The sequence below is a fragment of the Dipodomys spectabilis genome, unplaced genomic scaffold (genome assembly GCF_019054845.1).
Source record: "Dipodomys spectabilis isolate Male_0828 unplaced genomic scaffold, ASM1905484v1 ptg000297l, whole genome shotgun sequence".
In the NCBI taxonomy this organism is placed as follows: Eukaryota; Metazoa; Chordata; class Mammalia; order Rodentia; family Heteromyidae; genus Dipodomys; species Dipodomys spectabilis.
Window position 1 is genome coordinate 8397481 of NW_024870974.1, and position 18195 is coordinate 8415675.

An 18195-nucleotide genomic window follows, 5' to 3' on the forward strand; every position below is an offset into this window, starting at 1 on the left:
ACGACTTGTACATCTCATTGTTGCAATGAGTCCATCTGTATCCCTATTTAAACGATTACAACAACCTTTATATGAACAGAACTACCATTTACTGTATTTCATCGTGCAGTTACTTTTGAATTTGCTAAACTTGGAGTGGCTCTATTCTCTTTTCCTTTTTAAAAACGATTTTCTCTAAAAATAGTTATTGAGATAGTAAGCGTGTGCATATGTGTGTACAATGTGTGAATGTGCTCCTTTGAATTGTGATTTTGGGGGATTGCCTGTTAATATCAAAATTTCTATTCAGATGGTCCAATCCAGCCATCTGATTTTCTATGATAATAACTCATCATTTCACAAATGAAGCAATATGTTATCTTTAATCTTAAAGTAAAATTAATAATATATTTTATAAGCTATAGAAGCTTCTTCAAACTCAATTAAGATTATTTACATTGGACAGTATTTCTAAGTTTTATTTATTCATGAAGAATGTAAATAAAACATTTATGGTTTTACAAAGGTTGTATGGGTTCCCAATCTCATATATGCTAATTTTTCTAAGTATCAGTTTCTATGGTTACTAGGTTTTCTTTAAGAGTTTAGTATAATGTAATACTGATTTTATTCTGAAAGGACAACAATGTAAGTTATGATTCTTGAGTTATTTATGTCTTTTGCATATTTCAGAAAGTAAAATGATCTCTATATGTTTTTATAGCTATATTTGGATTTTATAAATTGATCTCTGTAAGTAAACATCCTGTTTCAGAATCTAGAGTGAACTTCAATTTAAAGGAGCTAATGACATTTAATAATACTTTAAAAGTAACTGTTTGGGGAGATTAATTTTGATGATAAAATCATCTGTGAATGTGGCAAAGCAGTTTTATGGCAGGAAAGATTACCTTCTGTGTTTCACATACATTGTGTTGGTGTGTCAGAAGGTGGACTTGATAACTTGTGACTCAGTAGAGAAATTGAGGGCGCTAAATTCTGAAAACCACTGGCAAGGTTATTTTAAAAGGCTGGATCTAATCAGTAACAGTATTATTATCTGAGAGTTGATGAAGACAAGTCATAAAGAGTAAGTGTGTAAGAGGAAGTGAGAGCAATACCAGGGTAGGCCTAATGAATGTGTGAAACACTCATCTTTGCTTTTCAAGCTGAACCTATTAGGTCATCCGTCAGTCAAGAGAGGCAGGTAGTGACCATTAGGTGGACTCATTAACACTCTGCAGCCTGCTTGTACAGAGTGACTCACATCTGTCTTCATTAGAAGTTTCCTGGTTGCCAGTAGTGAACAGATGGGTCATTATTACAACACTGCCCTCTGGGCTTACCTGGAGGACACACAAAGTCGTCTCGCACAACACATAGCCACATTTACCTCCTTCCATGGGAGAAAAGTTTTTGGAGTAGTGGGGATTGAGATAGTCTTATCCAAGAGGTGGCCAAGGAGATTCATGTTTATGAACAGTTTATACAAAAATAATATTTGGAGAAGGAAATTATTTTAATGCATATTTTAAATGGGAAAACTAGATTATACTTGAATTATAAATTTGTTGTAGGTTGGTATAAACTTTATTCAAATCATTTGAATTGAATAGTATACTTAAAGACTTTAAAAGAGGCATAATGTTTAATAAGTATGATTATTACTGATGATGCTTTTACAATAAAAATTTTATGTATTTCAATGTTTCCTTTGAAAGATTTCTTGGACTTTAACAAGGACTGTACCTTGTAGCTAGCATGACTAAATTACACATCTCTCTATCTCTACCTATCATTCTGTCTGTCTGTCTGTCTGTCTAATCATCATCTTTTTTTCAGTCTGATTTAAATAAAAGAAAAATCATGCTTGTACACTTTTACTGTTGAATTGTGTCTTTAAATAGACTATTTTCCCCAATGGTAGCCAGCACTTTGTAAGAGGAGATTAATTATATTCAGTGTAAATACTGAGTGTAAATGATGACATGATATTGAGTGTACATTTATCTTTACACACCTAATTGTATCCTCCCCCCCATCTCTTTAATCTACAGAGAAGCTTTTGTGTTTATTAATGTGGAGGGTTACCACAAGGGCAGGTTACCTGTATATACTTAGAACACTGAATCATGAAAAATACTTTTGGAAGTGGTTATTCTTCACATAATACTATAAAACATTATTTTAAAGCTGTCATTCTATATTTAGAAATTTGGAGTCTAGAGTCCCGAGAATGAGAGTATTTAGCAATCCTAAGAGTTACTTTTTCCCCCCTTAAATACAACTAGTCGGGAATTTATTTTTTCATGTAATTTTCATAAAGAAATATAAAAGTTAACAGATTGTATAATAACATTAAAGGAATAGTGTTATTCTTAAGCAAAGATATTTTTGCCTAAAGAATCTAATGAGAAACTATGGGAATATTTTTTAATAGAAGGTATTTCTTTTTGGAGCTATCAACTCTCTTTCCAATTGAGGAGCAAAACAGGGTATTTAAGGATCATATCTGAGAAGAAATTCAAGTTCTCTCTCTGAGGTAAGGATTATTTTCTTTTGGGAAAGGTGTCCTTTATTGAGCCTTCATACACCCAATGGTCTTCATATACCCAGGGGTCAAAGAACAGGCTATAAAGCACTTGTACAATACTTTTTTGGGGAGCCAATCCTGAGGTTTGATCTCAGGGCCTGGGTGGTGTTCCTGAGTATTTTTTTTCTCAAGACTAGTGCTCTACCATTTGAGCCATAGCTTTACTTCTGGTCTTTTGGTAGTTAATTATTAGGAGATAAGAGTCTTACAGACTTTCCTGCCTGGGCTGGCTTCAAATCTCTATCCTCAGATCTCAGCCTCATGACTAGTTAAGATTACGGGTGTGAGCCACCAGTACCTTGCACAATACATTTCTTTATACCAACATAATTCTCACAGAAACAGTTGAAAGTGACATAACACCTATTAGTAGCATAATAATTCTTTGTCCTAGAAGTTTGCTTTCTGATTTAACTTTTATTACACTTGCTTGTTGGTTTTAGGCATATAGAGTTGATCAAAATGACATATAACAATCTTTCTGCAAAACAGTTCTGTGCCAGCAAAAGTCCAGAAATGGAGATGTAACACAAGTGGTACAATGCCAACCTTGGGAGAAAAAGTCAAGCATGAGCTTCAAAGCTCTGTGTTTAAGCTTCAACATATCTTTCTTTTATTATGGGTCACTGATTATAAGACGTTTTGGCTTCAGCATCTCATTGTACTGCTAAAACTATTAAAAAAACTCCAGATAATTTTATTTTGGAGGTATTTATTGATACGTACTGTATTAGACTTTGAATCAGAGAATGTTTAAAGTTCAGGCATATCAAGTATATATAAAAGGACAAGAGTCAAAGAGGCAAGCAAAACCTTAATATTGTGAAAATAATTTTTATCTTGAGGGTTTTCTGAAAGAACACAGGGAATCCCAGGGGTCACTGAAACAAACTTCAGGAACCATGACTGCAGTGCTTTTGAACTTAGAAGTAGCAATATTTTGTTTGTTTATTAAATGTTTAGACCAGGCAATTAAATATGTTAGCTATTAACTTATAGCAAAGATTCTCATCTACATAGTATAAAGTTATAGCTTTGAATAGGATCATTTAAAAAATTTTAAAAGTAAAATTGTGTTGTGAACACACAGTGGTGTTGTAATTGGGAATGAGAATAGGTTTTCTAACTATACCTGTTAGAGTTACAGTGACCTTTAGAGATATGCTGGCATTTGCAACTCTTATATCAAATGTCTTCTAACATTTTACTGTCAGCAGGGAACATGAGAATTGACTAGTTTGAAATGGCAGTCTTAGGAAAAGACATAAACTTTGAAATATCCATAACTACTTTTAATGTCAAAAAAGTCACACATGGCTATTCTCATTTATTTTAAATTTATTTTTATCATCACTCCAAAATTTCAAAATTGTTGTTTTCAGGAACATCTTTTATCTCTTTCTAATTTATTTAAAATTGACATATAAAATTATATTTATTTACTGTGTAAAGTGATGTTTTGAAGCATATGTATATTGCTGAATGGTAAAATCTAGGTAATTAACAAATGTATTACCTAATAGTTACCATTATCGTAGTGAAAGCACGTAGAGTCCACTCTCCTGACATTTCCTAAGAATAAAACATAACATCAGTTATAACCATCATGCTTTACAAAAGATCTCATGAAGACATTCTTCTTACTTAAATAAAAATATGTACCCTTTGACTAGCATTTCCTCCCTGCTCCCTGACCCCCTGTAGTACACCTGTAACTAACATTCTACTCTCTTTCTATCACCCTTCTACATCCTACTTAGAAGTGAAAACGTACAGTATTTTTCTTCATATGCCTGGCTTATTTCATTTACTATCATGCCCTTTAGGTTTATCTATATTTTTTAAATGACAGGATTTCATTATTTTTTATTACTGAATACTAGACAACTGAAGTATTTTAGTTATCTATTCATCCATTAGTAGACATGTAGGTTATTTATATGTGAGCTCTTGTGAATAGTGCTGCAATAGTCATGGGAATGCAGATTTTTTTTTAAAGCATACTGATTTAATTTCCCTTTGTTCTCCTTAATGAGATTTCTGGCTTAGAAGATAGTTCTATTTTAAATAGAAACATCATCACTATGGCTCTCCACAATGGCTCTATCAATTTATATTTCTGTCCTCCATCAGGGTTTTCTTTCTCTGTATCCTTATCTACACTTGTTCTTGTTTGTGTGTTTGACACTAGACATTCTAATAGGAGGTGATACTGTGTAATGGTTTTAATTTCTATTTCTTTGACGATTAGTGAAGTTGTGTGTTTTGGCAAATATTTGTGATCCATTTGTATGTATTTAAAAAATGTATGTTTAAAGCCGGGCTCTGGTGGCTCACGCCTGTAATCCTAGCTACTCAGGAGGCTGAGATCTGAGGATCGTGGTTCAAAGCCAGCCCGGGCAGGAGAGACCGGGCAGGAGAGACCGTGAGACTCCTATCTCCAATAAACCACCAGAAAACCGAAAGTGGCGCTGTAGCTCAAGTGGTAGAGTGCTTACCTTGAGCTGAAGAGCTGAGGGACAGCGCCTAGGCCCAGAGTTCAAGCCCCACAACCGACCAAAAAAAAAAAAATGTATGTTTAGCCTTTGTTCATTTCAAAATTGGATTATTTGGGATTTTTCCCCTCTATGTTTTCTACTGGTAGTTTCATAGCTTTAGGTCTTAGATTTGAATCTTTAATCCACCACTCTGACTGGTATGGATTTCTGTGATCTCAACCTCCTTCCTAGTTGGGATTACAGACATAAACCACCACACCCAGCCTTCTGGATGTTTGTTGATACATACACACTTAAGGAAATATAATAGAGTATAAATTACTTTGTAAAACCAACAACTCATAATAATGATTATGCTTAGACAGCCTGGATCTTCTAAAGCTTACAGCCATGAAAAGATTTAGGAAAGAAGTGACTCCCCCCCATTTTTGTTCACATAAATCAAGATAAATGATTGATTGGTTATGACAAAAAATAAATACATTTAAAATAACAAGATTTTTTTTTTATTTGGTCATGGAGCTTGAACTTTGGGCCTGGGCACTGGCCTTCAGCTCTTCAGCTCAAGGTGAGCCACAGTACTACTTCTGGTTTTCTGGTGGTTAATTGGAGATAAGAGTCTCATGGATTTTCCTGCCTGGGCTGGCCTTGAACTATGATCCTCAGATCTCAGTCTCCTGAGGAGCTAGGATTACAGGTGTGAACCACTGGTGCTTGGCAATAAAAAGATTTAAAGAAATAATCAATAAAGTTACTTTCAGCATGATTTCAACCATCAAAACTGAACTGGATGTTCTCATTGTCAATAAACTTTCTAAAGTGTTTTAGTGATGAACATTGATGCAAAACTCAACAAAATCTTGGCCAGTCGACTTCAACAATTCATCCAAAAAAATCATACACCATGATCAAACAGGATTTATTTCAGGGATGCAAAGCTGGTTCAATATAGGCAAATCAATTAATATAATTCAGCACATCAACAAGAGCAAGGATAAGAACCACATGGTTATCTCAGTAGATGCAGAAAAAGCATTTGACAAGATCCCCTTTATGATGAAGGGAACATTACTCAATACAATAAAGACTGTATATGACAAACCTCCAGCCAGCATTATACTTAATGGTGAAAAACTAAAGCCATTTCCTCTTAACTCAGGAATGAGACAAGGATGTCCACTCTCTCCACTACTCGTCAATTTAGTATTAGAATGCCTAGCTACAGCAATAAGATGCAAACATAAAAGGGATCCAAATAGGGGAAGATGAAGTAAAACTCTCTCTCTTTGCAGATGACTTGATCTTGTATTTAATGAATCCCACAAACTCCACTCCCAAATTACTCAAGCTGATTCAAAACTTTGGCAAAGTATTAGGGTATAAAATTAACCCTCAAAAATCAATGGCTTTCCTGTATGCCAACAATGAGAAAAGCGTGGCTAAAATCAGGAAAGCAACTCCATTTATAATAGCCCCACAAAAAATAAAATACCTAGGAATTAACCAAAGAAGTGAAGGATCTTTATGATGAAAACTTTAAAAACCTGAAAAAGGAAATCAAAACAGAACTTAGTAAGTGGCAAAAACTCCCATGCTCTGGATTGGAAGGATCAACATCATGAAAATGGCAATACTTCCCAAGGCTATCTACAAATTCAATGCAATACCTATCAATATTCTAACCTCATTCTTCAAGGAAATAGAAGGGCCAATCCAAAAATTCATATGGAACAATAAAAGACCCTGAATAGCAAAATCAATCCTTAACAGAACAGTGCTGGAGGAATATCAGTACCAAATTTAAACTCTGCTACAAAGCCATAGTAATCAAAACAGCTTGGTACTGGCACAAGAACAGACCTCAGGACAAATAGAATAGAATTGAAAACCCAGAAGTGAACCCACAGACCTATAGCCATCTAATCTTCGATAAGGAAGCTAAAAAAATAGAATGGAAGAAAGGCAGCCTCTTCAGCAAATGGTGCTGGCAAAATTGGTTAATCACTTGTAGAAAACTAAGGCTAGATTCTTATATATCACTCTGCACCAGAATCAATTCCAAATGGATCAAATGGAGTTAAAGCAGACACCCTGAAAACATTACAGGATAGAATAAGAGAAAACTTAGGTCTCCTTGGTCTCTTAAAAGAGACCCAGAAACACAACAAATCAAAGAAAGGTTTGACAAATGGGATTGCATGAAAGTGCAGAGCTTCTGCATAGCAAAGGACATAGCTAGCAAGATCAATAGAAAGCCCAGAGATTGGGAGAAGATCTTCACTAGCCATACAACGGACAATGGTCTCATATCTAAAATATACTTGGAACTCAAAAAATTAAATCCCCCAACAACAAATCCTCAAAGAAACAACTACCCAATAATAAGTGGGCTAAAGACTTAAAGAGAAACTTCTCTGAAGAGGAAATAAGAATGGCCCATAGACACATGAAGAAATGCTCAACTGCTTTAGCCATAAAAGAAATGCAAATCAAAACAACATTGAGATACCACCTCATCCCAGTTAGAATGGCTATAATCAAGAACTCTAATAATAACAGATGCTGGAGGGGATGTGGCCAAAAGGGACTACTATATTGTTGATGGGAGTGTAAACTTGTTCAACCACTTTGGAAAGCAGTATGGAGGTTCCTCAAAAGACTCCACATAGAGCTCCCCTATGACCCAGCAATCCCAATTTTGGGCATTTACCCAAATGATCACAAACAAGACCATACTAAAGCTACCAGCACAACTATGTTTATCACAGCATTATTTACCACAGCTAAGATATGGAACCAACCCAGATGCCCCTCAGTAGATGAATGGATCAAGAAAATGTGGTATATATACACAATGGAATTCTATGCCTCCATCAGAAAGAATGACCTTGCCCCATTTGTTAGGAAATGGAAAGACTTGGAAAAAAATATATTAAGTGAAGTAAGCCAGGCCCAAAGAAACATAGGTCCCATGGTTTCCCTTATTTGCAATAACTAGTATATGTCTGAGACAAGCAGAAAAGGTCAGATAAGTTGATGTTAGGTGAAATGAACCCCAAGGTAAGGACTGAAATGTTTTTTCTTTCTTGCTATTTTTAACATATTTATAAGATTATTTCTTTGTTGCTTTGTATGTCCCTCCCCTACAGTATAACCCCTGTTTTCACTGTGTTTGATGTTGGTATAATTTGTGGAGGCGAAGGAAAAAACAAATTGTTTAAATAGGGATTAGGTGGGGCCATTGCAACAATGAGATGTACAATACTTTATGTCGAAAAAGGAACTTTACAACTTTGGCGCGGGAGGGGGGTGGGGGGGGCAGATGGGAAAGGATGGGAAGGGAAAACAAAGAAGGAGGCTTGATAAGAAATGTACTCATTATCTTGTTCATCTAATTGTAACCCCTCTGTATGGTATTTTTACAATTAAAAAATGTGAAAAAATAAAGTGTATTAGTTTTATTTTTCATTGTTTAAAAACTCTATATCTGCTAATTTAGATGACCTTCATGTGGGTTGTTTAAAGGTATAATATAAGATGTTATGTATATTCTTTCAGGCTGATATTGCCTTCCTTTTCTTCTCTAAACCATTTCTGATATTTTTGGCTAGAATATTATCAAAAGTACAGGCATACTGGCTTCCAGATATATAACATGGAAAAGGTTATGTCATTTAGTTATTTGTTTTTATCTGCTAAGTAAGCCTAATTGGCTCATTGGATTGAAATATTCTTTAGAATTGGGTATTATTATAAGGGCTATATTAGTACTTCTGCAGAATGTTCATTCTAAGTTCATATTCTATAATATTTGCATCATGAAATTTTAAGCAAAACAATCATTTGAAATACAATTCTGGAATTTCCTTCTGTGAAAAGCCCACCCCATCTATATAATGGAAAACTAGTTTTCCATTATATAATTGTTTTCATTTGAGGAGAATGATGATCATAGAATCCTGGACAGATTGTTTAGAATCCTGAAGAGAGAAGTCAGGAGGGAACATTTCCTCAGTGTGTTGATACATTGATAGTACCATGTTTGAATCTTGGGTCTTTTGACAACTATAAATGCTAACCTCCAAGAAAGGAATTGGATTTTGTCATGTTTCTGAATACATATTATACATTTAATAAAAAGAACCATAACTGATACTGATTGACAGAAGCAATAAACTTATGAATAAATAAAGCAGTCATGTATATACCTGAAGGTAGAGGGAATGAATTAGGTAATTTGCGTTATTTGTGATACACAGAAGAATGAAAATGATTCATGGATATTGCATCTTCTGAACTTCACGAATCTTAACACTAATGGTTGCCCTCCCTAGTGGAGATGAATATGAATTTGCTACCATTTCTACTGGCTTTTGTTGGTGTTACTACAGATGGAGATATATTTTTCTTTTTTAGATATGGGTAACGGAATGTGACATAAGCTCTTTTCCTATTAGAGTAAATATTAAAGTGAGTTTTCTATAGATTTTGACAAATAATTTTTGCATTAATGTATACTATATCTCATACCATTTTTGTCTTTTCTGAGTCAGGTCGAGTTTAATGTCCCACCAAATGTGCAATTTTGGAAAATTCTTATCCACTACAGAAAGCTCCATATTTAGGTTCGATTACACTTTTAAATATAAGCAATATGTTTTTTGATATGAATCAAACTTCCTTCAGCTTTGATAGGCATGTTTGAATTCATATTATTTTACATCTAAAAGACCAGAGACTGTGAGGCATCAGATTATTGAGTTATATTCAAGTCATGGTGTAATCCAATAGAAAATACTAAATAAAATGGCAGATTTATCAGTTTTGATTTCTTTGTTTACAAATTATAATACAATACTTTGGTATACTGAGGATAAGTAATCATGCTGGGACAGGAACATGTACACAAGATAGTTGCATCTCATAAACACATAACATGTAGACACTTAAATGGTCTAAGTCAGTATAATAAACAGCAGTACTCTTCTGGTTGTATTATTGTTTACACCCTGTATCACCTAGTGATTGAACAGCAGAAATAGGCTCCATAGACTGGGACAGTTCTTTGGGGAAAGTGGTTCTTTGCTATTGAAAGGAAGTATTGGTGGTAGGGGAACATTGATTTATATTTATTGCTGTCTGAAATTCTGCAAACATGGATTTTTACTTCAGGTGTTCCTTCTAAATGCATATCTTTCTTGGTGGATGGATGAAGTATCCGTCTTACATAGAAAGGGCATTTATTGGCAAAGCCTGGAATAAGTGTGGCTCTGCCATTGTTTCAGCTTCAATTAAGTCATCAGGGCCTGGCTGGCTTCTTACATGTACATCTGGAAATCCTTTCTCCTAGACTTGTTTTGTTCACAGATAAAACTTAATTCTAACAGTGGCAAGATGTTCTTGTGATAAGCTTAGAGTCTCTTTTTGTTCAAATGTAGAGAGAAGAGAGTGACCTTGACTGTGGCTAATTGAAACAAAAATCAGTATTAAGCCATTCTTGAATTTCTGAAAAACCTTAGACAATGTTCTCAATGTAGTGCTGAATCAGTTTTGTAAATATGTGTCTATCTCAGGTTAATGTTTTCACAGTAGAGAATGCTTATTGCTTATGGAAAAATTAATGTCACAAAGTTCACATTCTCTAAATGCAACACAGTACAAAGTCTGTAGTCATATTCTGCATTTAGTTTTGGGACCTTATCAGTTCTAGATGAATTGTAAAGTGCACTGAGTTATAGTAAAGGATACTATTATGTTGTTGAAAGTTAGCACAAAGTAAGTAATTTTAGGGAAAGGATTAATGATGTTTTAATTTATTTTAATCTATGTTTTACTTGGATTTTTGTACTTGCTACATTGAATCTTTACTGATAATGGATATGTCAGCTTATGATATTAAAATTACTGCATAAAATAAACAAGGTAATTTTTTGAAATATCTTGGTGACAGAATTTTCTGATCTGAATAAATTTTGAATTATTAGTCAACTTTTTCAGTTCAGTGAGTATATTTAATTTTATAACATCAGTATAGACCAATTAGATAACCTATTTTGATAAATTCATCTCCACATTTGATAGAATCAATTTCAGCTTTGATAGGGCAGCAAACTAACTTTCTCAGGTATCTAATTAAAGTGGGGTCTTTCATTAATCAGGCAAAGATTTGAACTGGACTCACTTGTACATTGATTATTCTGTTCTCCAAATTTCGAGAGAACTGCAGTAGGCTTGCACAAGGAGGACCCAGGACTGCCATTTTACATATCCAAACGGGCTAGTGATTTTTGGTTTGTAATGATACATGTTCTATTACCTTGAAGAACAGCACTCTGTGGACTAGGCACTGACAGGAAAGCCTTTTCCCCCACCTTCTGTTAAGTCATGGCTATTGCATCTGTATCCTTGATGAAATCCTGTTAAAGCAGTGCCTGTGTGACACATTTACAATTATCAGTTACCTTGCACAGTACAATATATCATCTTTAAACCTGAGTATTTCACAAGACAGTCTTCAGCAAATGACAGACTTTGGTCCATGGACCAAACCATGGCTCATGTATCTGTGTTTCTTTTTGTTCAGGTGTGTGAACTAGCAGTGTGTTTTTACAGCTTTTGTGTGTCTACATTATGATCTACAAAGCCTGAGATATTTACATTTTGGCTGTGGACAGAGAAAATTTTTGCCAACTTCAAATCTATGTGGCAATGATTTTGCATTAAACAATCTTCTCCGTCTCCGTCTCCTCCGTCTCTTCTCCGCCTCCTCCGTCTCTTCTCCGCCTCCTCCGCCTCCTCCGCCTCCTCCGCCTCCTCCGCCTCCTCCTCCTCCTCCTCCTCCTCCTCCTCCTTCCTCCTCCTCCTTCCTCCTTCCTCCTCCTTTTTCTTTTCTTTTATTGTTGGTTGTGGGGCTTGAACTCTGGGCTGGGCGCTGGCCCTTAGCTCAAGGCTAGCGCTCTACCACTTGAGCCACAGTGCCAATAAACCACAGTGAGTGGTTTATTGGAGATAAGAGTCTCACGGACTTTCCTGCCTGGACTGACTTTGAACTGCAATCCTGAGATCTCAATCTCCTGAGTAGCTAGGATTATAGATGTGAGCCACCAGCTCATGGCTTGCATTAAACTTCTTGACACATGTTGCAAACCATTGGCCTGACTTGTGAACAAGTGTTCCCGTTATGATACATGTGTTACTGAGAGGACTGTGTTCTCTGTGATAATAGACTATCTCAGAATGGGAAAATCAGAAACAGTAGAAGTTTATTTGGCTTCTGGTTCTGGAGAAGTTAATACACAAAATGTAGAAAGCATATAAAACTTACTAGCAAGAAAAAAAATCTTGTTTAAAAGCTGGCAAACGACATGAGTAAATATTTCTGAAAAGAAGACAGTAAATTGTAAACAGTTACTGTAAACAAAAAAGATGCTTAAGATTACTAATTTTTCAGGGACATGGAAATGAAAATCACAATGAAATATATTTCACTCCAGTTAGAAATGGTGTTCTCAAAAAGTAAACTCCAAAGAGTAGGTGTTGGTAAGGCTGTAGATAAAAAGTAAACTCCAAAGAGTAGGTGTTGGTAAGGCTGTAGATAAAAGGTAACCCGTGTATTCTATAAGTCATTGTGAAAACAGTATGGAAGTTCCTCAGAAAGTCTAAAAGAGAATTTCATGTAATCTATACCCAACCGTGGACAAATAAGCAAAGAAAATTATTTGGGGTTATTTATTCACTGGGGAATATTATTTAGCCGCAAAAGAAGGAAATGCTGTTATTTACAATAACATGGATAAACCTGGAGGATATTGTGTTAAGTGCAATAAATTAGATGTACACAAACACACAAACACAACACAAACACTGTATGCTTTTAGTATTTTAGTATATAAGGAATCTAAAATGTTGCTTAGAAGGATTTAGTGCTGATTACCAGATGTGGCTGGGGATGGGAAGACAGATATTAGTTAGAACATACGTGTTCTCTGTTAGTTAGAATTTTGGTAAGGGAGTTTATTCAGCATACTTATCTATGGTTAATAATTTAAATTGTTTTATACTTTCAGGTTACTAAGGGAGTAGATCTTAAATGTTTTTAACACACCTCCCTTTGTGAGGTGATAGATATATTAGGTTGATTGTTGCAGTCAGATCACAATGTGTGTGTATACTAAAACATCACACTTGTAATACCTTCGATTAATAGAATTTTCATTTGTCAATTACACTTTTGTAAAGTGAGAAAAATTTAAGAATAAAAATTTCAAATATGCATATCTTCCGTTTTAAATTGGATTGGAAGTAAAAAGTGAAAGTATGCATCTGTTGAAATTATCATCAGTTGCTTTACAACGTCGGTGCGGGGGGGAGGAAAGGGGGGGAAAGGAGAAGGATTGGGATTGGGGGGGAGGGGGGAGGCTGGGAAGGGATGTGAAGAGTAAACCAAAGGAGGAGGCTGCAATGCTTGGTAAGAAATGTACGCATTATCCTGCCCATGTAATTGTAACCCCTCTGTACAGTATGTTCACAAATAAAATTAAATTAAATTAAAAAAAAGAAAGTATCATCAGTTATAGATAATGAAGATGTAAGTGATTGATACAGCCATTGGACCACACTAAAATAATGTTGTTGGGGGAACACATACTCCATGAATTGGTTGAAATGAATTATAAAGCTAATGATGGTTAAGGCCATAATGATTTCACATGACCTTTCTATCTTAGTATCCACACTGGCCTCAACTCTTCCTTTCCATTATGCTTTTTATGCAGAAGTTGTTTTCTCAGGAATTTTTGAAGATAATCAAATGAAAGTACACATAGCTTGAGTCTGAGATTTGGACTTTTTCCCAGCTTAATATCTTTTTTTATCTTTAGGGAAAGAAACCAATGATAAATTATTTAGCGAATACATAAACCATTTCCAAATGCTGCAACAGAGCTTGAGAAAATAATTTCCAGAATTGAATACCACTTTAAAGTGAATTATAAATGCATTCAAATGTTGTTTTCCAAGTTGAAATACCCAACCTACCAGCTTCTACCTATAATTACAACTCATCATCTGTTAGAGTGCTGATAGTCACCTTCACTGAGCCATCTCTCCATAATTTCTGGGCCATTTGTGTTTAATACGAATAGACATACCTGATAGCCATTATGCTCCTGGTGCTATTTACAATGATCTATGACTGTGAATTTCAAATTTCAATAATAGAAACCATTGTGAAAAATCAATGGGAAATATAAATGATAAATTAAGTTACCCATTGTGGAGTTGTATATAGTGACCTTAGTGAAAGATTATGAATAGTATTATCTTTCACATGAAATAAAACTTACTTCATTACTAATTAAAATGTATGATTGATTTTTATTGAAAATTAAGAACTATATAAAAATTACCTAATATGAATGATCTTTTTAAGATATATTTTTATTGTAAAGATACTGTACAAAGGGCTTACAGTTATATGAGTAAGGTAATGAGTACATTTCCTATCAAGCATTGTTACCCCCTCCTTTGATTTTCCCCTACCATTCTTCCCTCCCGGCCACCCCACCAATCTGTGAAGTTGGTTTTCAACATAGTGTCTTGTACATCTCATTGTTGCAATGGGTCAATCTGCATCCTTTCAGCATTTTGTTATTTCCCTTCCCCTCCCCAAATTAGAAAATTGTATAGACAAGATGCAGGGCACCGGAATCAAATATGGTGAAAACAGGGGTTATACCATGGGGGAAGATCATACAAAAGAAACAAAAAAAAATCACACAGTACATCGGAAGTACATTAAAAACAACAGCAACAAAAATAAATCTCTTGTGTCCCTATCTCAGGGTTCATTTCATTTAGTATTATCTTATATGGTCATATGTACATAGCTTTCGACCTTTCCTGCTTGTCCTACACATGTACTAGTTATTGCAAATAAGGGAAACCATGGGACCTATGTTTCTTTGTGCCTGGCTTACTTCACTTAATATAAGTTTATCCATTTCCTAACAAATGGGGCAGTGCCATTCTTTCTGATAGAGGCATAGAATTCCATTATATATATGTATATATATATATATATATATACAGCATACATATAGTAATATATATATATATATATATATATATATATATCACATTTTCTTGATCCATTCATCTACTGAGGGACATCTGGGTTGGTTCCATATCTTAGCTATGATGAATAATGCTGTGATAAACATACTTGTGCTGGTAGCTTTAGTATGGTCTTGTTTGTGATCATTCGGGTAAATGCCCAAAAGTGGGATTGCTGGGTCAAAGGGGAGTCTATGTGGAGTCTTTTGAGGAATCTCCATGCTGCTTTACAAAGTGGTTGAACAAGTTTACACTCCCACCAACAATACAGTAGGGTTCCCTTTTGGCCACATCTCCTCCAGCATCTGTTGTTATTAGAGTTCTTGATTATAGCCATTCTAACTGGGGTGAAGTGGAATCTCAGTGTTGTTGTTGTTTTTTTTTTTTTTTTGTGAAAATACTGTACAGAGGGGTTACAATTACATGGGCAAGATAATGAGTACATTTCTTATCAAGCATTATAGCCTCCTCCCTTATTTCCCCTTCCCATTCCTTCTCATCCTCCCCGCCCCCCCCCCCCCCCCCCCCCGCCCCTACCCCCTCACCCAATCCTCCCCGCCCCCCCTCAGTGTTTTGATTTGCATTTCTTTTATGGCTAAAGAGGTTGAGCCCTTCTTCATGTGTCTATTGGTCATCCTTCTTTCCTCTTCAGAGAAGTTTCTCTTTAAGTCTTTAGCCCACTTATTTATTACGCAGTTGTTTCTTTGAGGATTTGTTGTTGAGGGATTTAATTTTTTGAGTTCCAGGTATATTTTAGATATGAGGCCCTTGTCTGTTGTATGGCTAGTGAAGATCTTCTCCCAATCTGTAGGCTTTAATATGAATGATCTTAATGTTCACTGATTACTTATTAAAAAGTGTACAGATGTTTGATTTCATGAAAAAGTATTAGTGTAATATAGACATTGCATTTTCTTCAATCTCAAATACTTAAAGTTCTGTTAGCTCCCTTTGTGTTGCTATAAAGGCACACTGAGACTAAGTCACTTATAAATAAAACAGGTTTATTTGGGCTCAGAGTTCTAGTGACTGGAAAATGTAAGGTTGAACAACCACATTTGGTTAAGGCCTCATACTGAAGGGCTTATGAGAGTAAAGGAATCATATACCTATGAAAGTTAGCCAATTCTAGTGAGAAAGGTATTAATCTATTAATGAGGGCTCTAACTAATGATCAAAGTATCTCCAATTGTCTGTATTTCTCAAGATTACTGCATTGAGATTTAAGGTCCCAACACATGAGCTTTTTGAGGGATATATGCAAACCACAGTAAATACTTTGTTCCAGTGATCTTACCTTAATTATAAGTAGTCTCAACTTATGAACTCATAATTTCCCCATTGTCTTGGGCCTATGTAATATGTGATCCATAATTTATCAATTTATAACTCTACTCATCCATATTATACTATAAAATCAGGAAAAAGTTCTTATTCTGGTACTTTCATTATTTGATGACTTGATCTGCCCAGAGGTCTATAAATCTGTCCAGTAGGACATATTTTCTGATTGTCACTAACATGTCTCTCATACACATCTTAGAGGAGTGAGTGAAGTATAGGAAATTCTAATTTATCCTGCTCATGAATTTGTGATTATACAAGGATGGTAAATATTCTGTCTCATAGCACAAGTATTGTGAAGACAACAATCTCTTCATAGTATCCATAGTGTTTGATATGACTCTATTGTCCTATATAATTAATTTCATGGAAAAATATTAGTATTTGGATCTGGTCAGTACACAACATTTTAGTGATTACTTCAGATATAGACAACCCTAGTCATAGAACTGTCAGTGAGGGGGCTGGAAATATAGCTTAGTGGTAGAGCGCTTGCCTAGCATGCATGAAGCCCTGGGTTCGATTCTTCAGTACCACATAAACAACAACAACAAAAACAAATGTGAAAGTTACGCTGTGGCTCAAGTGATAAAGTACTAGCCTAGAGCAAAAGAAGCTCAGAGACAGTGCCCAGGCCCTGAGTTCAAGCCTCAGGACTGGCCAAAAAAAAAGAACTATCAGTGACTGTGAAGATCGTGAGTCTCTGCTGTCCACTTACAATTATGAATATTATCATTTCACCATGGTAAGACTATAACTGAGTATAGATACTGTAAATCATACCTTTCAGACTTTGATTTTTTCATAAAATCTCTGGTATATGCAGAAATTTATAAGTGGAAGTTTATTTTAAATATAGTTAGACTAAGATATTAAAGACTAGAATATGGAATCTAGTAGCCTATGGTCTGAATTTGAATTAAATCCATATATATATATATATATATATATATATATTTGCTGATAACCAGAATTTGAACTCAAGAGCCTTGTGCTATGCTCAGCTTTTTATTTCTCTTTATGGCTGGCACTCTACTTTTTGAGCCACATCTCCACATCCAGCTTTTTTATGTTAATTGGAGATAAGAGTCTCATAGATTTGTCTGCCAAGGCTGGCTGTGAGCTGGGATCCTCAGATCTTAGTCTCCTGAGTAGCTAGGATTATAGGTATGGGCTGGTACCTGGATCTATGGGTGTATTTTTATTAAAAATTGAATTAATTGATTAAAAGTAAGTTAATTACATGCATTTATAGCTTATAAGATTTTATATACAAATCCAGATTTTCATTCTCTTTTTTTTTTTTTCAAAAAAAAGAAAAACAAGGGCTGGGAAGGTGGCTCAGTGGTAGAGTGCTTGCCTTGCATGCATGAGGCCCTGGGTTCGATTCCTCAGCACCACATAAGCAGAAAAAGCCACAAGTGGAGCTATGGATCAAGTGGTAGAGCACTAGCCTTGAGCTGAAGAGCTGAGGGACAGTGCCCAGGCCCAGAGTTCAGGCCCCATGACTGGCAAAAAAAAAAAAAAAAGAAAAACAACAACCATCAGTCAATCAATTGGAGCTGATTAAAAGCTGCCCCCTAGGGATAAAGGTGAATGATTTCCAGTATCCCATTTTGTGTTTAACACTTATTTGCTTGCATTTGAATTCTCTGTCTTTGTGAGTAT

The 18195-nt window shown here is 35.2% G+C and overlaps 1 protein-coding gene across 1 annotated transcript in view; it reads left to right on the top strand.

The window, feature by feature from the left end:
- Nucleotides 1-18195, top strand: part of Stpg2 (sperm tail PG-rich repeat containing 2) — a 242143-nt gene that overhangs the window by 20280 nt on the left and 203668 nt on the right. Inside the window, exon 8 of the mRNA XM_042701598.1 lies at nucleotides 2463-2474. Within this exon, the coding sequence (XP_042557532.1) occupies nucleotides 2463-2474 (12 nt within the window). The remainder of the gene's footprint in view (nucleotides 1-2462; nucleotides 2475-18195) is intronic.